The sequence below is a fragment of the Portunus trituberculatus genome, chromosome 20, assembly GCF_017591435.1.
Source record: "Portunus trituberculatus isolate SZX2019 chromosome 20, ASM1759143v1, whole genome shotgun sequence".
In the NCBI taxonomy this organism is placed as follows: Eukaryota; Metazoa; Arthropoda; class Malacostraca; order Decapoda; family Portunidae; genus Portunus; species Portunus trituberculatus.
In genome coordinates this window covers 1,782,501-1,807,291 of record NC_059274.1, presented here as the reverse complement: position 1 = coordinate 1,807,291, position 24,791 = coordinate 1,782,501, and the positions used below count along the sequence as shown (strand labels likewise).

Sequence of the window (24,791 nt, the reverse complement as noted above, 5' to 3'; positions counted from 1 at the left end):
CGCACCAAAGTAACAATGGTCTAACAGTAAGATGGATATGCTAATGTTACTTAAACCTTATCCTACCTTGCCATCTGATCACAACTTTGTCTCGGCGGCTGAAGGCGTGCACTGGCGTCGTTTTGTCCACCGATCACACCAGAGAAACACTTAATTGATTGTTTCTTTCTTCATCAAGGCTGTTAATCCGCTTACTCTTCGCCATGAATCTTCCGTCGCCTCACGTCACATTTCTCCACCAGAAGACACCACTCGCGGCCTCCAAACACCACTGCATAGGTAACTACTTCACACGAGTTTCCTCCCCGCACGCACACACGCCCACCATGTTTGTGTTAGTCACTATTAACGCCTCAGGTGGTTTGATCGGCTGACCAGTGACCACCACGTGCACTATCTCACGTCAGAAGGGACAATAGTTACTGATGAAATGAGATTATAAATAAAAAAAAAAACAAGAGATATGTTTTGCATCAGTAATACTAACGTGTACTACTTAGATTAGTATCAATGGAGATGCGTTCTACCAATTAGTTCAGTCTGTAAGTTTCTTGGTTTCTTTAGATAATAGTTACAACTGCTGGAATTCAATAGAGAACACATTAACCCTCATTCATTAAAGATAAACAAACAGACACTCTACTTGTATATCTTGTTTACACTGATCACGATCCCGAAGCCGAAGCCACAAAGATACGAACTTGTCGTGATGGACGTGTAATAGCCGAGGTCGCAGGAGGAGGGCTGGGCGGGGCTAGTTGCGGTGTGGTGCTCAAGACGCGAAGAACTAACAAACTAATCACTCCCCACAGTGATGGCGAACACGATGTAAGTAGAGAAGATGTAATTGCTACTATATATAGCTTGTTTTGTGTCTCGTGTGTAAGTTTCGTGTTGGAAACATTTGGTTTATGTATTACTTTGTATTTTTATTTGACTTGCAGCGTTTTGTGTAATTATGTTGTCCGTGAATATATCTACATGTGTGTTTGATGTCTGAAGTGCAGGCAGATTATTTACCTTAATATCTTCTGCGGTTTAGTTTACGAGCAATGCTGGCAGCGGCGGTAATAGCTTGGCTGGGCACAGACCTTGCGGTGGGGCAGGTGGCGGAGCCTGACACCTCGTCGCCTGAGACCTCCGCGTGGACTCCTGGACGCATTGCGCAGGTGGGTTTCAGTCAGCTACTGGAGAAATGCACTCCTTTCATTACATTTTTCCTCGTCAGAAAGCGCTTTAGAATGATCGGTCGATTTTAGTAGTCTTGCTGAAAGATCCTGAGGTATTTTACATAGTGTTTTTCGTTAGCCGTTTTCTACCCACCTGTATGTAGTTAATGCCTGTAACTAATTAGTGTGTCCAAGCTATTCCTTACTCTAGTTATGCCAATGGTCCGTGCCCGTGTCTCTCCTCGTGTGTCGCTGTGGTAATGCTGTGCTTTCCTGCCCAGGTGACATTGGCCGTGATTGAGTCTGCGCTGCTCACCTTTGTGCTGCTCTTCCCAGCCGTCATGGACCCCGTCGTGCAGTTTATCAATGACAATGTGAGTGTCTTTGTCGTTGATGGTTACTGAAACTTGCTTCTACAAACTAACAAACTATAGGCACAAGACTAATATTGAAACCGTTTTAGGAAAGTGAGGAAGGTTGTTGGAACATTTTACTATTGCACACGGCAATCTTACTGGAAATAAGATACTGTTTGGGTTTTAGGGAGAATCATAATCATCTTCTGTACAGATCGGTAGCAGCGGGTCTCGGCGGCGGCGGGAGGTGCAGTCCGTGGTGATGGACCAGGCGGCGTCCCTTCACAGCCTCCTGCTGGATGCCATAGACCAGTTCGAGGATATGGACTACACTCTCACCTCGTTAAAGGACTAAATGAGTAGTAGTGAGCTGTGTCTGTGGAATGTGAACACGTGAATAAAAACAAATTTACTACAAAGGTGTTTATTACCTTATTTTATGGGTACAAAATTCGAAGTGGTCCCTGCACTTACTTTCTGGATTAGAATGGGTAGTAAGTGGATGCAAAACACATTTAGTTTGTAATCCTTTAGTTTAAGTAATAAGGATTGCCATCGGTCTAGAGCGGAAATGGGATTTGGCGTGAATGGAAGCACTAGTGTCAGATTATAAATATCCATAAATTATATATAACTTACTTTCAACAAATCCAGCACAGCTGTACAACTGTAGGAAGCGGTCCATCCACTCATGCGTCGTCACCCGTGGGAAAGGCACTCTCCTTTATTATTACCATAAAAGTAGCGTGGAATTATCGCCTTAAAATGGCTGGCGTCTGTTAGTTACCACGTTGTTCTCTCTAGTATTACTCTTTAAAGGTACACTAAATTTTAAAAATCGGTAGACCTGTTAGTGAAATTTTTCCACTTAGTGTTATCGAAAAGAGCACTAGTAGCAGTATTGCTTCATGTTAGTAAATACGGGTTAATGCGTTAGTGTATTACTATCATCGTATTACTGCATTCTCTTATTTCCGATGATTCCTTATGAAGGTCAACTATGAATAAGTAATTGCTTATCACACACGTGCTCTCCTTGTAAAATAGTCTTACTGGTTCTCACGGTTGTCAAACCCACACGTTCTCCCGGTTGTCAAGCCCACACCTACATGCACCACCTTTACGTCCAGTTCTATAACCACCAAACCAGTACCTACAACACCTTCAATTACCCAATTGCATCTTTCAACAAAGCCATTCGCACCTATTGAAACAAACCTACGATGTTCAGATAGATAGAATAAACAATATAAAATTTTAGTACTTTATTGACATTTTAACATGACTATCATTGTTTTATTACTTCCGGTCACTTCATTCGCAAAATGACATCCATCTTGTCCACGGCGGAGGTGAAGGCGTGGAATGCTGCCGCCACCTGCGCATCCAGGCCTGCACTCACCTCCCTGCGGCGCCTCGTTTGTCGCCCCCCGAAGATATTCTCAAAGAACATTATAACGGGTGTCCTCGTAGTGTCGAAGATGGAGACGAAGAGCATCAGGCCTCCCAACACAAAGCCCACGGTGCTGCTCGCGGGAACACGGAATAAGGAATCCACTACATGCAGGAATGGGTGGAAGAGTAGCAAGATTCTAACATACCTTAGTACGAATACTTACAAGACTAGGACGTGTTTTAATTTTAATGAGACAAGTTAACCCCGTTCACTTACAGTACGGTAAAGCACCAAGGTGGAAGATGGATTAGCAACCGAATAAATATGAAACACAAACCTTTCATACTAGAGACCTGAACATGTGCTTTGATGGATTGAATTTTGATAGTTAAGAGCAATAGAGCAATGTAATCCTCAATATAGACTATAGGGATTGTATTAAAAAGGGAGTGCGTCCATTTAAGATCTCCATATTCAGAAACGCTTGCTCTACTACCATGACAGTTTTCCAAGGCCACAGGTGATTACCTAGGTTTTCAAGATCGTTTTCCTTATAATAATCTTGCCAGACCATCAACAAAACCATGAAAATACCTTACATAACTATCGTCAACTGGAGCCCATGCAAAATAGTGGTGAGAGAGCAAAGAGTTTCTGAATACAGGCCAGATCGAATGCGATATAAACACAAGGGTCAAGACGTGCCTGTAGACGATGTTTCCGAAGCTTGAGGTGGAAGAGTCAATCAGGGTAGACAGGTCCCCGTCCTCCAAACCCAGTTCTTCCTCGACGACGTCCACTAATTCATCTAGGTTCTCCTCCACTACGGTAGTCAAGTTCCTTTCGCCAAGTCGGGGAGATGCATCTTCCATAGCCAGGGCCATCCCTGCGGCAGCCACCACCGCCAGGGTCATCACCGCCGCCACAGTCACTTGTCTGAGGTGAAGACATGGTAATACATTTCTTATACAATCACAATCTCTTGTCTCGCAGTAAATGAGACGGAAGATTAACAACCAAAACATCATTAAATAACGTTGTTGGGTAACTGCATCAATACAACCAGTTTCCAGCACCAAATTACACGAATTCACTTTTTTCTAAGAATTACTTAATCCACAAAACCTGAATGATTAATAAAGTCCCTAATGGTATGCAATTGAGGAATTATAAGGAAACGCATAAAACAAATCTATTATCCAATATACCTAACTGCTACCTGCTATAACCTGTACAACGTTCATTAATTCAACAAAAATGGTTTGCTGGATAAATGACATCGCAAACAAAATATCTGACATTCCTCTCATAGACGAACACCGAAAGTCACTATTCACTCAAGGCACTCTAAGTGGGCTGTCCAAAGCAATCAACACCGTCTTCCTGCACTCACCTGGCCGCCATGTCGTCAGGTAACGTAGTGGACAGCAAGCAGTCCGCACCCCCCACACCTCGCCTGCGTCCTCTCCTCCACCAATCACTGCACGCTCGTTCCCTCCTCTCACCCAATCATATTCACGCATGCAAACTATCTACCTCTAAGTATATTTTCGTATATTTTTTTGTTTTGAGGAAGAGCAGCGATATTTTTAAACTCTACAATCTCCATATTTCGCTTCCGGTTGGTTTAATCGCCAGGTTTAATAATTTGGTCGATGGATAGTAAATGATCAGTGGCTAATTAAGTTTCGAAACATATCGTGATTCTCTTGTTAACTTTATGTCTCCGATGTCTTACAGTGAGTTGGTTTCAGTTCGATACCAGAGTTGTTTCATGCAAGTTATTGAAAAGAAAACGCGCTTTTGTAATTGAGAAAACAAAGTATTTACAGTACATTAACGTTACACTTCAGTTTTATTTATTTATTTTATTTTTTTTTTTTTTTTTTTGGGGTGTCGAGGGGACAATAGCTGGCACAGACTGGACAGGGAAAAACTTTGAAATTATAATGAAAAGGCAGCAACTTAAACTAGCATATTCATTTATTTGTTTTTGCTTGTTTATTTATTCATTTAGAGAACATAAAAAAAATAAACAATGAATAGATAGAAAAATATCACATACATTCATATACTGATATAGAAACATACTTACATGTACACATACACTGAAAAAAAAATGTTAAGAATAAAGGTAAGCAGAGGTAAACTAGAACTCCCTATAACTGATCCTACATTTTATTCCAAGACTTTTTCCTCTCTCTCTCTCTTTGTTTAGGGCCTGCCACCTTTTTGTTGCCTCTGGCTAGTACCCCTACATACATAAAAAACAATAGGACCAAAGGATCCTGTCAAGTTTCTTCCTCCCAGAACAATTCTGAACCTGTTTTCAGTGTCCTGCTCTGGTTAGGGTTGCACTGTGGTAGTGTGGCCCACAAGACACTCTCCACTGGGAATGGATGGAGCTCAGTGAAGGATGTGTGAGTGTGTGGCATTTTCTCTGGGCTACCTTGAGTGGAATTACTACCTTGGTATATGGATAGATTAGTTTTTTTTTTTTTTTCTTCTTTTTCTTTTTATTATTATTCAAATTATTGTACATTTCCTTATCAAGAAGACAATCTGACACAAACATTTCAGACAATCTTTCCCTTAGTTCACCTTGACCTGTTGTATTGTCCAGCACTGCCCTGCCTCAAAGACCGGGCTGGGTGGGAATTCTATACAAAATTGACATTTGATGCAAATAATACAATATTTCAAACTGTGGTTTGTATGTAAAAACTTTGTATCATTCACACAAACCACAATGCATGACAATTCTTGAAACCAAAAATAGTGTCATGAGTCTATAAACTAAAAGAAAATACATCACCATTAACAGGAGGTATAAAAACATGGAACTTTAGCTGTTCTGTGGAAGCATGACGGCTGAACTGGTAAGACTACTAACATTCTGACAACAGACAGCCATTTAATTCATTATGATACTTAGAGGTTTCTTAAACCCAAGTTCCTGTTCCAACCAATTACACAGCTAACACAGCAATGGCACATGTGGAGGTCCATTAAAGCATGACACCAAAGTACACTTCACCAGCTCTATGTTACACACTGTACATAATCTGTACAGGAATACTATTTACACCTTTTTTATGTACTTCATGATGGAAGATGATGTCTCTCTTCTCCTTCCACTGTGAGATGAGGAGTTTGACACACGTGGAACACTGCTTGATGACAATGAGCGTCTTTGTTCCTCCACAATCTCCTTCTGAATCTCCCAAGGCAGGGCACTGAACACACTTGGGTCTACTCCTTCTGGTGGCTGTAAATTGGAAAGAGACAAGCCACTGGATGAGCTACCACATGCTGCACTCATCTCTTCACCTCCATCATCCTTTCCCTCAGGTGGTGGTGCATTATTATTGCTGTGATGGCTTATGACAGGCTCTGCATTGGTTTCTGTACTGGAGATCTTCTTGGGAACTGTCTCGTGACAGAGTCACGCTTGAAGTATTTATCTAAGGTAGCACTTGTTTTTACTTTGGAAGGGGTTTTTGAGGAGCTTGTATTTTGGGTACTGGTTTAGGATCTGGTGGCTTGCTTTTGTAGTTAAGAATAATTTCATCTTGTATCTCCAGAGGAAGTGCTTGAAAGACTTCCTTATCAATGCCATGTGGTAACCTTGCAATGCCACCCTTGCCTGCTGGCAGTGAGTCCTCAAGAGCCGGCTCCTGGACTTTGCACCCTTTTATAGGTGATGACACATCATGAGAATTACTATCCTCATTATTCTGATCACAATCTGACCCAGAAGCTTCATAATTTGTTGCAGATGTTTGTTTATGCATATCATCATTGAAATTTTTTTTGATGTTTTTAAAATCTTTCTTTCACTGGAATGATGATGGGATTTAGAAAGCATATCTTTAATGTTCATGCTTCCCTGAATGTTTCTGAAAGCTTCACTACTAAAACTATCAGATTCAGAACAAGACTCTAAAGAAAGATCCGAGCTGTAGATATTTGAATCATCAACACTATATGATGAGAATGATTTCAAATGACCTGAATCTTCACTCTTTCTTTCATTTATGTCTTGCTCTTCTGTCTCACTTCTTTTACGCTTAACAAAGAATCTGGAGATGGAGTTTTCGTGTGATGCTCGCTCAATGAACTTGGTGAACCCAATGCTTAACAGTGTGAGGTGGAACTCCTTGCTTGTGTCCACCATCTTGTGGAAAAGCTCCATCACCTGGTTCATTAAAGTGGTTCTTGCATTTTCCCCAACATTCTGGACACCTGATGCAAACAAAGATGGCAGTATAGGAGTTTGTCGACTCTCCCTGTTACCAAACTTCTTCTTGGTGTCAAACTTACGGACACACACTCTAAGGGTGGAGGGAATGCGTCCGTCTTCTTTCAGGAGTTTCAGCAGTCGCTCCAACAGTGTCAGATACTTGCTTTGTACCACGTCTATGGAATTCACTTTTCTGAAGGCATCCTCCAATCCAATGGTCTGTGGTCTGCCACTCCTTCTCACAGGGGTATCATCAATGCCATAACTAAGATCTTTAAGTCTTTTGCTGGTTTCATCATCAAATTTTGAATGTAACAAAGCTAGTGATGACTTTTGTAAGTCCTTGACAGTATAAATTCCTAATTCTTCCAAGGTTTTACACATTGTACTCCCTATACCTGGAATGCTTCTAGTTAAATTGAGGGAATTCATGAGTTGATGAACTAACCATGGAAACAAGACAGTCTGCTGATCTGGTTTATAGTAACCAGACACAAGCTTTGCCAGTAATTTGTTATGAGCAACACCAGCACAACAAGTTATTCCTGTGGTCTTCACAATCTGCTGGCGAATCTTTTTGGCCACTACAGCACCAGCAATTAATCTTTCCCGGCATCCACACCCACAGGGATCACCTGGAAGAGCCTCATCTGATTCTTTGTCACCGTACACATGTGCTTCAATCTTACTTGGATCAGATTCTCCTATGTAGTCTTCCAAAATTTCAGTAACATCAACAAAGTTCTCATCCAGGCCAAGTCTCTCCACATCCACCGAGAATGTCCGAACAACTGCAGAGATCTCGGAGGAACACTGCCTGTAGTGTGTCAGATCCGACCCATCCACTAGGATCAGATCAGGCAGTGCCTCCAGAGCCTCCTTGATCCACATGCTCTTCTTCACTCCCATAGACCTTGCCACATAGTTGGAGGTCACCATCAGGTTCTTCTGCTTCACACCAAGAGGTTTGTCTCGCAGGGTGGGGTTGCGCACCATCTCCACCTGGGCATAGAAGCAGTCCGCATCCAGGTGAATGATGACCCTGCGGTGATCAGCAGGGAGCAGCACCCACGCATCCCCCGCCACCGTGAAGTGTGGCTCATCCACCTATAAAAGAAACAAAACATTTCAGACATTGCCATATGAAACACAGCTGTACTGTAACAATATAATAAACAAAACAACATAATCTGCTAGGCAAGGGACAATTGCTCATGGACAATTCCTTAATGTTTAAATCATGTGCTTGATGTGTTTTAAGTTTCACTGTATGCTGAAGGTGAGCCATATTTAACATAAGTTTAATTCACAGATTTTAAAAACATTTGTAATTATTTTGTCCTTTCTGATTTAAAAATGCATTATTCACATTTAGAAATAAATGATTTAAAAATAAACTATCCTAAAAATACTCAAAATGGGATGGAATATCACACTATCATGAATATCAACTTGTTCAGTAAACCCACAGTTATAGACTTGAAGTATTTATTCTGGACGTTTCAAAGACTACTGCCTTCATCTTCAGCAGTACAAAGCAGAATGAAGTATACAAGCGAACTGAACCAAGAGAAGGGCGAGGGACAGAGGATGAGAGTAACGTGGTTCAATGTGATTGGCCAACCTCACCTGTGAGTTCCACCCTACTCACAGGTGGGGTTGGCCAATCACACTGCCACATTACTTTCATCCTCTGTCCCTCGCCCTTCTCTTGGTTCAGTTCGCTTGTATACTTCCTTCTGCTTTGTACTGCTGAAGATGAAGGCAGTAACCTTTGAAATGTCCAGAATAAATACTTCAGATTTATAACTGTGGGTTTACTGAACATACTCAAAATGCATAAAGTAAGTATTTAAACACCTATTCTTGATCCTATCTCAGAATTTCTTATTCATGAATATTTTTATAAAAGTATCTATGTATGTATAACAATCATGATTTAATTCACTAATCATTTATATAAAAACCCAACTTCTTTGAATTTCTATGTGACATCTCAAACTACTAAATCTACTGATAAACTATTATATCATCAGGCAGCTTCTCTTTCAGCAGTAAAAAGAATGCTGGCTTTGTCATTAATGGACTCCAAAATTATCATGAGGTATATATTCACTGACATACCATTGTTCCAAAACTCATATTTTTCATTCAAGTTAAATATACCTTAGAATTTCTTCCTCTTTTTCATTTCTTTTGCATTCAGGCGCTTTTCCTTCCTCTCAAGGTATTTTTCCACTTTGTTTCCCTTTTTCAGATCTTCAAAGTGAGCAGCCTTGACCAACAATTTACGCTCTTTGTTGGGTAAAAACTTAGGCTTCCTGCCCTGACGCAAGGCATCCCGCTGCTCTTGCTGCTGCTGCCTCTTCACCTCTTTCTCTCTCTCCTTCCTGGCTTGCTCCCTCTCTTGGTTTTCCATGCGCTGTACAATGGACTTCATTCTCTTTCTTTTCTCTGGGTCCACTTCTTCTTTCCATTCCTTTTTCAATATATCCTTTTCCTTCTTCCTCATCTCTTTTAGAAAACCATAGTTCTCCTGCCATGCCCTCAAGTTAAGATTTCCAGAGAGGTCGTCAAACCGCGGGTCTCGGGTTATCTTTCTCTTCATGTTCTGTCCTGGCTGGAGGGTGGCCAGACGAGGGACAGCGTGCCGCACCATTGGTACTTCAGCAGGTCCATTCTTGTTGGCTCGTTTTACCTTTATTGACTTTCTTTTCTGTTCTACAGCAGGACTGGTGCTGCTCAAAATGCCACTGCCTGTCTTCAGTACCTTCTTTTGGAAAGCCTTGGTTCCTATGTCCTCCTGCAACTTCAGCAACTCTTCCATGGTCATTTCCTGATGAAGAAAATTGTGTCAACATTTTCAAATTCTGTATTAATCACTTTCCCATGAAACCTATGATTGAATTCAAAATATCACTTATGGTATCTAAATGACAGCTTTGTTTAGGTGTTATTTCATACTCAAAATTTTCTTTGTAAATCACTTGTTCAGGAAAAGTGTTCTTCCAGTAAAGATAAAAACCAACTATAATGGAAAAACTGTTGACACTGATGAAAGAGTAAAATAATACCATTGTTTGTTAATTTAAGATGGTTTATAATCTAACATTCATATTTTAACAAGTTCCAATGCCATGCCGTTAAACTTCTCTTAACTAAATCATTACAACTGCAAAGCTTTCAAGAAACACTGAATACCTGAAAATTCACACCCTTCTGGTCTTGCCCACTGTCTTGGTCATCTTGCTGGAATTCACCTTCACTGTCACTCTCATCACTTTCACTGCCACTGTCATCCTGGTGCACTGCTGCTGTAGTGCTGTCAGGGTGGCGGCGTTTGAGGCCTTGATACTTGGGACCCATGGTAGGCAGAGTTCACAGGGAAACAAGGGATGTGTAACTTTGGATTTGCTCTCAGTGTGACTTATTCCATCAGGTCACCACAAACACGAGTACACCATTAGGAGCTCAGGAGTATTCTATCAATCACAGAAGACTATTTCGCTACAGGAGTAAATGAGTGAATGAGTGAAGTGGGAGCTCAGTACCTCTTCCTCATCGTCAGCCAGCATGGTCCAGTGATCCTTCCTCTTGATCTTGATGCTGTATGCTGTGGCTCGGGATCGCTCCGGAGGTCTTTGGATTGACAACTTCTGTAGAGGAAAAAAAAAAAAGCAGTAAAAAAAAAATAGATAAGTAAAAAGAGCAGTATTCTATTGACTAGTTATCCCTACATCTCGCTCGCCACATTCTCTCCTTCGCAGCCTCAATCGAGTCAATCATTCCTTCACTCGATCATCTCTCTACATGTGTGTTATTCACTAATTTTTGCAAGGGAGCCACTTGGGTTAAACACATTCATTGAGAGAGCCGCAGCTAGTGCAAGCTAGCATAACTCAACTAAATTAAGTAGTACTGGGCTGCTAGTGCAATATAGTAAATAAGATAAATTAGACATGGTAATATTAGCCTATATATATCTTGTTATTAAGAGTAAAATAAAGACCAAACTTACTTAATGCTGTGATGAGTGGAAGTTTTTTTTTTTTTTTTTTTTTATTCAATGAATACCACTGCTCTACACAGTCACAGCAGCACCATCCATTCATTCCCTTCCTGTCTTCTCCACTCTTTCATTTCTCTCATGCCGTAATCCATTGTTTCTCTTGATCGTTGAGGCTACGCACAGTTGGCTCGGGATCACGCCTGTGGATCGGCACTTCTGTAAAATGATCAATTGAGTAACTGATTGACTGATTGGTCCACTAGAAAGGAAACACAACAAAGGAGGAAGATGAACCTTGCCACCCTCCTGGACATAGAATTAAATTGGTTCACTAGCCTAATGATTTATTGCTCACACCATGGTGGGGATAGGACTGACCACTGACACGAGGCAGCGTGTGTGTGTGTGTGTGTGTGTGTCTAGTGGTGGTGGCTGTGGAGGCGTGGCAGATACTATTAAGAGTAGTGTATTGTAATTTAGAGAGAGAGAGAGAGAGAGAGATGTGTGTGTGTGTGTGTGTGTGTGTGTGTGTGTGTGTTGTAATTTCACCATATCACCAATGGAAAAAAAAATAAATAAATAATATAAAATGTTCTGATGTGTACGTTAACATTCCTCACTCCTCATTTCCCTCTTCTTTCTCTTTCTTCTCCATCACTTCTGTTGTTATTATTATTTTTTTTTTTTGTGTGTGTGTGTGTGTGTGTGTGTGTGTGTGTGTGTGTGTGTGTGAACTAAAGTAGTCTAAAACGAAACCAGGCCAAAACAGTTGACTCTCGGTAAACCCTTCCCCCTTCCTGTTTTCCACCATTTCAACCTATTGAAGTGCAACATTTTTTACTTTATACAGTTAATGAAGTAAGCTAAAATTCTGAACATTTGAAGAATTAATACACGTAGGAACAGTGGCTAGCAAAGTGTTTCTGATAGCTTTTGCAGTGGACAGCTACTTGTTATCACACCCTAAGCACAACTCACACCCGGCTCTTCGGCGCAAGATATGGATAGCTTCCGCACTGGCCTGGATTTTAGCTGCTGCTGCAGGAATTGCCGCTATTTTCTTCACCGAAATATTGGGGAGGGACTGCTGCTTCCTAAGACCATTCCTTTCTTTTTCGAACTTTCTTATTAAGTTGATAGAACTGCTCATCACGTTTTTGGTACCGTTGATAGTGACCTGGGTGTTTGTGGGTGTGGCGCTCCGGCGTTGTCCTCACTCGTTCCCCTCCGAGGCGGCAAAGGTTGGTGAGAACGGCCCGAACCGCAGTCTGATGCTTGGTCTGGCGTCTGCCTTCACTGTGACGTACATCATCTATTGGATCTTTGATATGACATTCTTTTTCACGTATATTGGTGACTTGAAGATGGTGATTACACTTTATTATGTTAAAGTGGCTCTACCCACTATATGCGAAACCTTAAGTCCCATCCTGGTGATCTACCTGACAGAGGATCTGAGGCAGAAGGTGGCTGGCTGGGTGTCATCACGCGGCCACTCCACCTCACTGCCACTCGCGGAACTGTGAGTGGCCTGCAGGATCGCTGCTACTCTAGGCGCGGCACCCTTGGGACCTCTTGCTGCGTCTCGCGTCTCCCACCACAAAAGTTTTCTTACTGAGAGTGTCGAGTAGCTGTGCAATGTGTACGAGTTCGATAGTAGTCTTGAGGCAACAGTGAGACGAGCATCAGTCAGGTTGCCTTAGTACAAGTTATGGAACAGTCACACATTCATTGCATGTCATCGCCAGTAAGTTCTGGTGGCACAAAAGGTTTATTGTAGTCTTTAAAAAATAATACATGTAACTTTTTTTCTCTCTTAATGCAACCAGACTTACCTTATCAATTGAGTTACTTGTTTTAAACTTACATTTCCTTAATATTGTGTTCAGAAATTTAACTAATTAAAATTTGGAATCCAAGCAGAATATTCTTAATCCACTTGTGAGAGTCATATCCCACAGAAACAACAGATGGCAAGTGTGGAGCCACGGTGTGGCATAGATGGTATGAAGTGACACAAGGAAGTACGACTTGGGGCAATTACCTCAAGTATTGATGTAATACTGGATCAAATGTTTCACAGATTAATAAGTAAAACAAACAGATAAGCAATAAATAAATGATTAAAAGGTTTAAACAAAAGGAGTGGAGTCTAATAACTACGTTGACATGTTTTTCCTCGTAATGTCCAAGATCTAGATAAGTACTTATCTAAATCTTGGTAATGTCTTGGCCTCTCCGCAAATTTTAATACCACATACTAGAACCAGGGGGAAGAATATTTGCGATGTAAAAAAGGAAAGGAGAGAGAAAGTAGAAGGACGTAATGGTGGAGAGAGAGAGAGAGAGAGAGAGTGACGGGGTGGAGGGATGTCGAGTTAGCAGATTGGGTAGAGTGGGTGGCAGGAAAACATAAGTTGATGCAGAGGAAATTGGCGGAGACGCCTTAGAACGCCTAACTGTTTTAGCAAGAGATAAGATGTGAAGTTTCCAGTTTAAATTATGAGTAAAGGACAGACTGAGGAAATTCAGTGTTAGAAGGGGGGGCGACAGTTGAGTGTCACTGAAAACGAGATGTTTAGAAGGTTGTGTCGAGATGATAGATGGGGAAATTGAGTTTTTGAGCCATTTAACACTACTAAGTTTTTTTTTTTTTTCTGCCCCAGTCTTAAAGAAATGAAAAGTCAGGTGATATGTGGCGTCCTTGCGGGAACTGCGGGAATCATTGTCCGTGCTCTCAATGAACGGGGCTCATTATCATTGAGCTAAGCTGCTGTGCATTGTATATTATCATTAAAGGAAAAACACACTTGAAAACCCGGCTAGTCATCTATGTGGCCTTGGAAAACAGTCGTGATGAAAAGGCAAAGCGTTTCAGAATATGGCTCTTTAATAGTGATGCAGGCTTTGAAGGGTGTCTTTTTATGGTTCTAGTAACATGTTAAGAGAGAGAGAGAGAAGCTACGTTGACCAGCTCTCTCCAGACAAGACATGTGCGTAGACACACACACACACACACACACACACACTTATTAACATTCATAATAATCACAAAAACATTTGCTGCTGCTGCTGCTGCTGCCACTACTACTACTACAACAACAACAACTACTACTACTACTACTACTACTACTACTACTACTACTACTACTACTACTACTACTACTACTATTACTACTACTACTACTTCTACTAGTGACGGTATCTTGGGTTAATTGTTGTGTAGTTGGCTGCAAATTGCTGTAGCTGGAACTGGTGGGTGTTTGATACATCATAGTAATTGCTCTGGTTGAGATATCACCTCCATAGATCCTTAATTCTGTCCACGAGTTTGATCAAAGAATATAAGCTATACCCCTTTAAATTCATTATTAGCATTTTCTTTTTCTTTTCATCTGAGGAATTTTTGTCGGTGGTCTAAGTAAGGAAATCTCACAAAACAGTAGTGAGAGTCCTGAATGGAAGAGAGTGAGAAAGACGGGATCGAGGGAGTGGTTGAAGAAGGGATAGGAATTCGGAGGAAGAGAAGGAGCTGTGAGGAATGAAAAGAAGAAACGAAAGGATCTAGAAAAGATAGGAATGACAGAACAGTGTACGAAGAAAGAATAAGAAAAACAGAGGTGGAGTGTCATAATAAGCAAGGTAATACAAGATAGAAGTGCAGAGGAGATCGTAGAGAGGAGGCAGGGAAAGGCAAAAAGTTTGTTTGTATGAGAGAGAGAGAGAGAGAGAGAGAGAGAGAGACTACTACCGTCAAAATAAGCAAGTTAATACGAGATAGAAGCGCAGAGGAGAGAATTACTATAGAGAGGAGGCGGAGAAAGGGAAAAGGTTGAAGTTTGTACGAAGAGAGGTAGTATGTGTCACTGTTAATCTAGACAATGATATACTCACTGACACACCTGAATCCATTTTCATCAGCTTTGTCTTTAAGTTCTTGTTCATTTGACTGTGTCCATAATTTACAATGATGCAATTGAAGTTAGTTTTGTAAGGAGAGCGAGCCAATGAGCTATCGCCCAGTATCATGACGTCAAATAAGCGAGTGACGTCAATGGTCGTCAGCTGATAGTGATAGCACGGCATAGTGTAAGACTGTAAGTTGAAAGAAAACAATACCACAATTCCTCTGACTCGAAGACGTTCAAGTAGTGTTTCTTTTCAACACTGGAGGGTGCTAGTCTGTCAACGCCTAGTAAGCCACGTCTCAAGGTGTGTGTGTGTGTGTATTTACCTAGTAGTTTTACAGGACCTGGGCTTTATTCTCGTGTGGCCCCGTCTCCATATCTACACTTATCCAATTTTTCTTCAAAACTATGCACACTCGTTGCTGACACCACTTCCTCACTCAAACTGTTTCAAGTCTCAACACATCTTTGCGGGAAACTATATTTTTTAACATCTCTCAGACATGAAACTTAATGTGTGGGTGTGTGTGTGCTTAGCATTAGAATATATTGTAGAGGAAACCTATTAACCCCTTAAGTACCATGACGCGTTTCCACATTCATTCTGCTTACTATTTGGTGATTTTGTACAGCTTCAGAAACTCGTGTGGAGCATTGAAATAGTGAAGACTGTGGCTATTAATCTTCTGACCTTCATAGACCCTTCCTAATGTCAATAAAAGGGTCTAATCGTACTCAAATCTCAAGGTAAAAATGTGTCCCAGTATTGAAGGGGTTAAGGTGATAGCAGTGATTCTGTGCAATACTGTGTGAAGGTCTTCGTCAGGTTAGTGTGGTCTCTGTTTGTGTCTCCGTCAGGTACAAGGTAAGTGTGTAGAGGTAAGGGTTAGTTGTGAGTTGTGGTAAATGGGAGGTAGGGTATGTGTGTGTGCGTGGGAATGTGGTGGGAAAGCTGGGTTGTAGGTTGAAAGACAAAATGGGCCAATTTTGACTATCTTAAGGATGCCATATTCAAAGGAAAAAAATAGATAAGCGGTAAATTTGCAGTTTCAACCAATATATCTTATCTTATATTTCTTTTTCCCTATGTCTAACAAGCTTGGGTACCTCCTGGGAAAGTGGGGTTTTAACCAAACCTAACCTAACCCCATTTTTCCGATAGGGTAAAATGGGGTTAGAAATGCTCATAGAAGTGTAATATAGACCGTGAGAATGTGTATAGTTACGTGTGGTGTATTGGTTGAAACTGCAATAATACCTAAATAGCCTATCCTAACACAACTGTTGAAGCTTTTGCCTCACTGGACCCCGATAAGGACACTAAACTAACCAATTAATCGTTCTGGTCCTCGTAACCAATTTAACCTCAAATTAATTATTTTCTTTTTTAAATCTTGACTTTTCTTGTTTTTTTTTTTTTTTTTTTTTTTTTTTTGTTAGTATGAACTATTAGTTGTTTAGGCAAAAGCATTGGTTCGCATATCCCTGTAATAGTTTGTGTGCAGCGTAGCATTACCTACATATTATGTAATGCCGAGCATATACTGGTATATTATTATTATTGATAAAACAATTGTGCAAACTAAACTAAATAAGCTATTTTAGCATTTTTTAAGTTTTATGTGATTCTAAGAACAGACTTGACAAAATGACATCATCCTTGTTATGTATTTATCAATAGTGGACAATAAAATGCATTATTCAGGTACAAAAAAATTACCAAAATATGCAAATTATGATCATATCAGTTTCTATCTTAAATTTGAGCTATATGTAAAAAAAAAAATTGAAAAACAGGCAGACAAAAGTCGGTAAGTCATTCTTGTTTGGTAGGAAATGGAAGATTACTACATTCTATGTACATGTGGAGTCCTGCATCACATTTACTGCACTGACTGTGGCTCTTTTCTGACATCCATCTCCAACACATCATCCCGTGTTCTCTTGTGTTCCTACTAGTTAGTATTTTATTCTATTAAAGCATCTATCTTCCTATACCCATTTATCACTTTTTCACTTTTCCTGAGAAGGATGGAGGTGTTCCAGCACCTTTCAGTTGTGTACCACGCCAAGTAAGTGAAGTTTGAACCTTTTGCTCATTGAATAGAACCTGTGTTAAATTACCAGCTAAGTTCTTATACAGCATTTGTTGTGGTGCATTTGCTTAAAATATAAAGCAATATTTGCATAGCTCATTGGCACCTTGACTAAGCAGGCTAGAGCTTTATATGAGAAATAAGGCATTTTTATCTAATGATACAATCAGACCTGTAATCTGGTCTTGCCACGTCGCATGGAAATCTGGAAATTCTGGACCTGCAGTGAGCACTCATGATGGCTGCAGTTGTGGCATCACAGTACTAGTCAAGCAGGCTGTGTATTGGTGCACTAAGGTCAACATTGAGCAAAAGTTTACTCACAGGAATAAAACATTGGTTCTTTTTGCATTCATCAATGAGAGACTGCAAAACCTAATATTTTCATGACCTTATCTGAGTTTTCTAATAGATGGTACAGGTATTAAAAATTACTCCAAATAATGAGACCGATATGCTGCAGTACCATCCTTTTTGGTAAGTATCTTGATTTTTATTGGTGTGGTGGGTGTTCAGCATGTTAATGGGATGATCTATAATTTGTTTTCCTTTGAGTTTCACGTATCTAAATGTAAGATTTGTTCTCAGGTCACAAAATACTGACAAGAAGACATGCAGACAAAGGCTTGTACATTAGCAGTATGGGGCATTGTGGCAGCCATGCTGTGTCCCACAAGCGTGCTGGCTGCCTGGGGCTCTGGTGGAGAAAGTATGCACCTCAAAAATGTAGAAGTGCTCACATTATATAGTGGAAAGATGACTAAAGGTAAGCTTGTGCACATTGAGTTCATTTTCACTGGATAAAATTATCAAATGTATGTCTTGTCTTGAAAATGTAAAATATATTTCAGAATTTACATACATGTGTGTGTGTGTGTGTATATATATATATATATATATATATATATATATATATATATATATATATATATATATATATATATATATATATATTATATATATGTGTATGTGTTTATATACGAGTATAGTTTTATTCACAGGGGATTATACTTTTATCACAAATAAAGCTGCAAGCAAGGTGAAAGTACAAGAAGAGGAAGCAACACAATAAATGTTATACTGTGTTATCTTGCAATAGCGGACAAAAAAAAAAACTACGGGGGTGAGGTGGGTGTCCATTAATGCGAATTGTCCGTGACCAAGAGTAGTTTGTCTGCGAGACCCTTAAATCCATCTCTTCCCTTTCTTGGTACTTTATTCTCTTTTGATAACACAAAAAAGATTTTTTGGACATTTTAGCCACCTTATTCTATGCTCAGTGTTGAAATAAAAGGGCTCATTACTATTTAAGAAGTGTATAGTAATGAAAATTTGTCTTACCAAGAATAGATGAATTAAAGGTATAGCTTCCCATGTGGTGTAATGGCCGATTCCCGTGTGGTCCAGGGGCATCCTTAACAGGCATGTAATGACTGCCTGAAGGACATTGGTAAGATGACAAAGGAGGGGAGGAAGACAAGGGATTATCAGGGTCAAGTAGACTATCTCCACACTATTGCTGCCTCTCCATAGATCATGGGCTTGTCTTCTTTCTCTAACCCCACTCCACCTTCTTACCCTCTGTCTCTGTTTTTCTTTCTCCCCCTCTATTTCTATATAAAGTGGTGTGTTTCCGAAATTATTTTTTTAATTCTTCTAACTTTTGTTCCACATTGCTGTTGAGGTAAAAATCAAGGTGTTTTCTCTATAGAAACGTCTTCCCCCATCTTAAATGTGGCATCTGAGCAAGGAAGTGAAAGTGCTAATACCTCTACCAGTCTAGCTGACCTAATGCATCTTACATATGCAGTCTCGCTATAGACTGTTATCTTGCTTCAAGCTCACCACATGGCCACTCTCACAGCCAATCTAAGGCAGTAATTTGCAACTTGAAAAAGTACTTCTTGGAAGAAATACTTGAGAGAGAGAGAGAGATAGAGAGAGAGTGGGAGTGGGGTGGGGAGCTTAGAGAAGCAGCTGTGTTGTTGACGTCACTTACTCTCCACTGTACTGAGGACACAATTTACTCATTATGTCATCTAGAAGAAGAAAACCCAGTCTACTTCATACTGAATTACCCTTAGTTAAAAGAAGAAAGTAATTAAATTGTAGACCTCCAAAAACTGATAAATGAAGACAAAAATCTAATGATTTGGAGTTTTTTTTTCTTGTCAGCTACACTTTTGTCAACACAGACACACACACACACTCTCTCTCTCTCTCTCTCTCTCTCTCTCTCTCTCTCTCTCTCTCTCTCTCTCTCTCTCTCTCTCTCTCTCTCTCTCTCTCTCTCTCTTTGTGTGTGTGTGGGTGTGTATCTGTCATTATCCTCATTTGCCCAATAACATTTAAATAGAATGTATAACTAGCAATTTGCACTGGCCCAACCAGCTCAGGACCCCAATTCACCATGACTGTCACTCCGGTAACCCCCACAGGCAAGCAGTCGCCAATCCCAACCTTAATACAAGCTTTTTAAATCGTTGACGAACAAAAGTTACATTAGTGTTTAGCATATAGGAATTGATAAACACAGGACTTTTTGGCTTGTTTATCATGTCATATAGGACTTTTTTGGCTTGTTTGTCATGTCATATGTGTATTCATCTGCACAGTCACATGGGAACTATGGTTTCAAGGGGAAAAAAACTGGCTTTATGGTCCCCCGTAAAATGGTTAGTATCTGACCAGCCTTATTGAGCAAAATCCGTAACTGCAAAGTCCGTTATTGTGAGGTACCACTGTACTTGATTATGATAAATTCCTTGTGCTTTTCTTGCTAAACAGTAATAGAACATCTTTTCTGACACTGCTGATAAAAATATGTGGAGTTAACTAATGATCTGATAAAAGGTTATTGTAGTTTTTTTAACGTACTAATTTATTGATATCTTAGCTCCTAAAGATGCATTTTTGGTCATTTTTATCAGTGATTGCAAAGCAGAAGAGTTTTTCACACTATTGTTTGTGAATCACCAATATGGTTAGCTAAAGATTTATGAATTGTCAGGAAGGAGATCAGCCCCAGTACCACAGCTGGAGTGTTTGTCTGGAGGCACTGCCCCCTGCGATGCCTTCAGCCCACGTGTGGTGCAGTGCTACAACCGAGGCTGGGATGGGGAGGACGTGCAGTGGGAGTGTAAGACTGACATGGACAACGCATACAGGTGTGGGTCATTTCTGTTCAAAATGTATAAAAGATGTTTTTCTTTACTTTTTTTTTCATATATATACAGTATTGCTGATGTGTTCATATAGTAGAGTTTGACAAGAATTTTCATGCATTTGTCTAATATGGGCAAAAACAGATGTGTAATCATAAATTTTCATTTGAAATTTTACTTCATGTGAAAATTATTGCAGTGATGAATGACATTTTGCTTTCCTGTATTGAAGTGTGTAAGAACAGGCATTTTGTAGTGTCTTGCTAAAGTGGTCAAGCTATTACTCAGACAGACTGTTTAATATTGAAGATTTGCATGCGTTACAATGTTTAACAGCTCATGTAGGTCATGCCATGAAATGAAAGTTGGTGCTCACTGTAACTACATGGCTGGTAAGAGAGAAGCACCACCTCCTTGCCTTTCACAGCCTCACACACTTGTATCAACATTGCAGGTTTGGCAGCGTTGAGGTGTCCTGTGAGGGCTACGAGAACCGTGATGACCCGTACGTTCTGAAGGGTTCCTGTGGCCTACGGTACACCATAGACTACACTAAGGAGGGCTTCAACCACAACCAAAAACACAACTATTATGGTGGTGGTGGTGGAAACTCGTATTACTCCAAGACAAACCAGAAGCTGTCCAGTGAGAGTAATGTGGCAAACTTCATTGTGATAGTGGCTGTTTGCTTGATGCTGTGGGCCTTCTACAAGACATGCATTGGTAACCGACAGTCAAGGGAGGATGCCTGGAGTACCACAGGAGATGATTACCCAGCAGGGGGTGGTGGAGGGTATGGCTGGTTTGGTCAGGGAGGTGGTACACATCCCACCGCACCACCACCACCAGGGTACCATGGAGGGTATGATGACGCCTCTTGCAGGAATCGCACTGCTGGAGGTGGAACAGGGGCTGGGGGTTTCTGGACCGGAGCTATGACTGGAGGTCTGCTTGGGTACATGTTTGGTAACAGTGGGAGACGTAACTATGCTGATCGTGGCTATGGTGGTGGCTGGGGTGGTGGTGGTGGAGGTGGTGGTTGGAGCTTCAGCAGTGGAGGAGGGGGCCATGGTGGGTCCACAGGCACAAGAACAGCCTCAGGGTTTGGTGGCACAAGTCGCCGCTGAGACTGTGTTCATGTTAAGGTTAGTGTGTTTCCCTTAAAGATTCTAGGAATGTACATGGTAGGTAATGTTGTGTTAGTTTTTAGTTCACACTGTAGGGAAGGGAAGGAGGAAAGAGAATAAAAACTAATACAGTGATATTACGTATCTTACCTAATCTTAAAAGTGTGTGTATATGTATGTGTGTGTGTCTATTTTGTACTTTATTTATGTTTGTAATTCTTTTCAATGTACATTTATAGTTCCTTGTAAAAGGGTTCACTCTTCAAGTCAATGTGAGATGAGTGGAGTCTTAGGTGTGTTGTTGTCCTGCTGGTGGTGCTGATGATCCCTACCAGTACCTGTACCCATTCACTTGCTCTGGAGTGTCTTGCTTCCTTTGTAACTTTCTAACATGCCACTTACATTAAGAAAGGGGACTTTAAACATCAGTTAACAAGCAAACATTTTCCTTTCCAGCTTGTGTACTTATGCTGTCAGAACTTTACTATGAATGTTAGGTGGATGTTCTAGAGTCAGGAGGCTCGTTGTCAGAGCCCCCATACACACTTTTACATTTTTTTTTTTTTTTTTTTTTTTTTTTTTTTTTTTATATATATATATATATACCATGTGGGCTTTTCACAGGAATTTATGGGCTAAAGGGGATACTTTTTAGGGTACCTCCTATCTCAAAGCCCACCCGCTAGGAAATCATTGCCCTGAGTGAGGAAGCCCAACCTGCACTCAGACCGTGGATTTTCAAACTAAGCCAGTCATTGTTATATTTGTGGGACTTTATATATTTTTTTCTTTCATTTTTTTTTTTTTCACATATTTAATGGAAGTATGGTCATGGATGTAAAGTTTTGTTACCAATGTCATTTACTTACAAAATTAAAAAGATATATTGAAAAGAAATTTCTTATTAATGAAATTCCAAATCTTTCTTCTCCACATTTCACTTTCATTACTATCACTCCTCATTTCCTTTCCTTCTGTTGGATAAGAGGAAAAAAAAGCTGTGTGCCCAAGGAGAGAGAGAGAGAGAACAGACAAATAAAAGAGTGGAAAGGGAAAGGAAGGAACCAATGGAAGACAGATATACTGAAAAGAAATGAGCAACTTCTCAGAGTCAGCAAGACACCACAGGGAGAGAGAGTCTGTTCTGGAGAAGTTTGCTGATTGGAGACTGGATTGGATGACTGGTGGTGATGCCATCTTGTGGTGGCAGACAAGGTATGAGGACCAGGTGAGCTGAGGAGGAACTTGAGAAAGATAAAGTTCTATACCACAAAAGCTCATGTAGAGAGCAGAGGGAGAGGAATCATTTCACCATACTACACCCAGGAAGCTTAGGCATGTAGTGGAAAAAAATACTGGTGCTTTAATAGAATTGGTTTAATGCTCCTAGATTACTCCTGAAAGATTTAAGATAGTCTACCATCATGTGATAGCGGTGTTCTCATTGGTGCAGAAACCTGAGTGCTGAAGACAGAGGAAGAGGAATGGTGAGAGTTGAGAGTTGTAGCCTTAAAGATACCTTGCTGTAAAAAAAAAAAAAAAAAAAAAAAAAAAAACATGCAAAAGCTTGGTATGAAGAAATGGAGGTAAGACTGCAAAGGGAAGGAAAAGTGAATCCCAGTTATTTGAGGAAATTGTTATTTTTCTTGCAATTAGTAGTTCATATAGAAAGAAAATAAGGAAGCAATGGAAAATAACATAAGCTATTTTGTAAAGTAGTTTATGTTCATCTATCAGGTATGTAGTGGCCTATGAACAAAGAGATTAATAAAGTGAACTAGTATAATTATTATGAAATAGTTTTTTTCACCCAGGAGAAAACATGCAGAAAATGCCAGATAGAGGACACATTTTTAGAGGAAAAGAGAATAAGCTAATAGAATCCCATAAGTGTGTGTGTGTGGGTGTGTGTGTTAATGTATTAGACACGGTCTCTCTCTCTCTCTCTCTCTCTCTCTCTCTCTCTCCGTTGGAAAGAAGAAAACAGGCGAGCGGGGATCATGTCAAAACCTCTCAGCCCTCAGTGTGTCTAGAGCAGCGGGAGGGGGAGGGTGTACGTCTTATCTGCTGCTCACAACACTGACTTGTACGCTTTGAAGGTTGGGCAGCTGAGTGTCTCTTTGCCCCTTCCCTCGGTGCAGTGTGGCGTTGGAGTGGCGGGCGGGAAGAGGAGGAGAGAGGGTAGGGAAAGACAGCAGAGGGAAATACGTACCAGTGAATGCTTTTGTGAGGTAGGTAACTAATTGATGCTGTTGTTGTTGTTGTTGTTGTTGTTATTGATGTTGTTGTATGTCTCGCTGTTCTGTTTTGAATTGTTTATTCTCCTGTGTTCTCTCTTTTTCTTTGTGTTTGATCTCTTTTCTTCATTCTTTCTTCCTTCTATTCCATTTTTGTTTCTCTCTCTCTCTCTCTCTCTCTCTCTCTCTCTCTCTCTCTCTCTCTCTCTCTCCGTTTCTTCTATTTTTTTATTGTTTATTCTTTTCTCCGCTTCCTTTATTCCATTTCCTCAGTTTTTATATTGTCTTGTATTGTATTTAGTCTTCTCCTTCCTATTTTATTATTATTATTATTATTATTATTATCATCATCATCATTTTTCTTATTTACTTTCATTTATCTTAATTAATCCTATCGCTTCTATTTGTCTGAATTTTTTTTTTATTCCATTCTCTATTTATCTACTTGTCTATATTGCATCTTTTTTTTTTTGTCACATTGTTTATATCTTCCTGCATTATTATTATTACCATTGTTGTTATTATTATTATTATTATTATTATTATTATTATCATCATCATCATTTTTGTCCATCTTATTTCCTCTTTTTTTTAATTTTTTTACGTGTAGCTATTTTATTTCATTCCATTCCACGCAGTCAGAGAGAGAGAGAGAGAGAGAGAGAGAGAGAGAGAGAAAGTAACCTCATATTGTTTTCTTTATTTAGTTCCACTGTAACAATGACCATGAGAGAGAGAGAGAGAGAGAGAGAGAGAGAGAGAGAGAGAGAGAGAGTAAGAATATCCTTCCTTGTCTTTATCATCATCTGTTTCTTCCCCACAGAATCCCAACATCCTACCGTGGTGTCCTCTTGCATCCTGTAACACACACACACACACACACACACACACACACACACACACACAGCGTTGTTTGTGTAAGTTGTAAAAATTTGAAGGAATAGTGGAAAGAAAAACTGATCTCTGATAATTCTGTTCACAAATTTACAGTAATTCCTTCTGCCTGCCAGTAAGTGAATGCCAAGGAAGCGTGTTGGAGTAAGGCAGTGAAGTCAAGTGAAGAAATAGTTAAAAGTTGATCATAAT

At 40.2% G+C, this 24,791-nt stretch overlaps 7 protein-coding genes across 9 annotated transcripts in view; 3 read left to right on the top strand and 4 right to left on the bottom strand.

The window, feature by feature from the left end:
- Window positions 1-489, bottom strand: part of LOC123506514 (protein white-like) — a 67,399-nt gene extending 66,910 nt beyond the window's left edge. Inside the window, exon 1 of the mRNA XM_045258653.1 lies at window positions 67-489. The gene's annotated coding sequence lies outside the window, so the exon portion shown is untranslated. The remainder of the gene's footprint in view (window positions 1-66) is intronic.
- A 190-nt stretch (window positions 490-679) lies between these two features.
- LOC123506517 lies at window positions 680-1,940 on the top strand. Its single transcript, XM_045258657.1, has 4 exons — window positions 680-828; window positions 1,043-1,169; window positions 1,451-1,543; window positions 1,740-1,940. Exons 1-4 carry the CDS (start codon window positions 815-817, stop codon window positions 1,878-1,880), a joined length of 375 nt encoding a protein of 124 aa, XP_045114592.1. The 5' UTR covers window positions 680-814; the 3' UTR covers window positions 1,881-1,940.
- An 837-nt stretch (window positions 1,941-2,777) lies between these two features.
- Window positions 2,778-4,472, bottom strand: LOC123506516. Its single transcript, XM_045258656.1, has 3 exons — window positions 4,315-4,472; window positions 3,627-3,857; window positions 2,778-3,051 (listed from the first exon to the last, which is right to left on the bottom strand). The coding sequence occupies exons 1-3, from the start codon at window positions 4,323-4,325 to the stop codon at window positions 2,835-2,837; spliced, it is 459 nt and encodes a 152-aa protein (XP_045114591.1). The 5' UTR covers window positions 4,326-4,472; the 3' UTR covers window positions 2,778-2,834.
- A 1,531-nt stretch (window positions 4,473-6,003) lies between these two features.
- On the bottom strand, window positions 6,004-10,790 carry LOC123506486 (DNA polymerase iota-like). Its single transcript, XM_045258618.1, is given in 4 exon segments — window positions 6,004-6,361; window positions 6,408-6,620; window positions 6,623-8,271; window positions 10,716-10,790. Coding segments are annotated over 4 exon segments (2,244 nt in total). The 5' UTR covers window positions 10,740-10,790.
- LOC123506515 (ribosomal RNA processing protein 36 homolog) lies at window positions 9,331-10,732 on the bottom strand. The gene is made up of 2 exons (XM_045258655.1): window positions 10,366-10,732; window positions 9,331-10,000 (listed from the first exon to the last, which is right to left on the bottom strand). The coding sequence occupies exons 1-2, from the start codon at window positions 10,528-10,530 to the stop codon at window positions 9,332-9,334; spliced, it is 834 nt and encodes a 277-aa protein (XP_045114590.1). The 5' UTR covers window positions 10,531-10,732; the 3' UTR covers window position 9,331.
- Window positions 10,791-15,039: 4,249 nt separating the features above from the next.
- Window positions 15,040-21,605, top strand: LOC123506440 (store-operated calcium entry-associated regulatory factor-like). Of its 3 annotated transcripts, none has more exons than XM_045258527.1 (4): window positions 15,040-15,385; window positions 17,766-17,943; window positions 20,188-20,344; window positions 20,796-21,605. In XM_045258527.1, exons 2-4 carry the CDS (start codon window positions 17,790-17,792, stop codon window positions 21,466-21,468), a joined length of 984 nt encoding a protein of 327 aa, XP_045114462.1. In that variant the 5' UTR covers window positions 15,040-15,385; window positions 17,766-17,789; the 3' UTR covers window positions 21,469-21,605. The 3 variants fall into 3 exon arrangements, with proteins under 3 accessions (XP_045114462.1, XP_045114463.1, XP_045114464.1); XM_045258528.1 differs by having other exon boundaries at window positions 15,191-15,270; XM_045258529.1 differs by lacking the exon at window positions 15,040-15,385 and adding an exon at window positions 15,575-15,598.
- A 1,880-nt stretch (window positions 21,606-23,485) lies between these two features.
- Window positions 23,486-24,791, top strand: part of LOC123506438 (carnitine O-palmitoyltransferase 1, liver isoform-like) — a 32,669-nt gene continuing 31,363 nt past the window's right edge. Inside the window, exons 1-2 of the mRNA XM_045258525.1 lie at window positions 23,486-23,699; window positions 24,529-24,791. The exon at window positions 24,529-24,791 is cut by the window's right edge and continues 482 nt beyond it. The gene's annotated coding sequence lies outside the window, so the exon portion shown is untranslated. The remainder of the gene's footprint in view (window positions 23,700-24,528) is intronic.

Excerpts from the sequence above, each read along its gene's own strand:
- LOC123506515 (XM_045258655.1), bottom strand. The coding sequence starts at position 10,530 with ATGGGTCCCAAGTATCAAGGCCTCAAACGCCGCCACCCTGACAGCACT. Across the intron at positions 10,001-10,365 it reads AGAAGGGTGTGAATTTTCAG|GAAATGACCATGGAAGAGTT; the intron begins GTATTCAGTGTT and ends TTTCTTCATCAG.
- LOC123506440 (XM_045258527.1), top strand. The coding sequence starts at position 17,790 with ATGCAGACAAAGGCTTGTACATTAGCAGTATGGGGCATTGTGGCAGCC. Across the intron at positions 17,944-20,187 it reads TAGTGGAAAGATGACTAAAG|GAAGGAGATCAGCCCCAGTA; the intron begins GTAAGCTTGTGC and ends ATGAATTGTCAG. Across the intron at positions 20,345-20,795 it reads GACATGGACAACGCATACAG|GTTTGGCAGCGTTGAGGTGT; the intron begins GTGTGGGTCATT and ends TCAACATTGCAG.
- LOC123506517 (XM_045258657.1), top strand. Across the intron at positions 1,170-1,450 it reads CTCCTGGACGCATTGCGCAG|GTGACATTGGCCGTGATTGA; the intron begins GTGGGTTTCAGT and ends TTTCCTGCCCAG. Across the intron at positions 1,544-1,739 it reads TGCAGTTTATCAATGACAAT|ATCGGTAGCAGCGGGTCTCG; the intron begins GTGAGTGTCTTT and ends TCTTCTGTACAG.
- LOC123506516 (XM_045258656.1), bottom strand. Across the intron at positions 3,052-3,626 it reads TTCGGAAACATCGTCTACAG|CACCGTGGGCTTTGTGTTGG; the intron begins GCACGTCTTGAC and ends TCCCGCGAGCAG.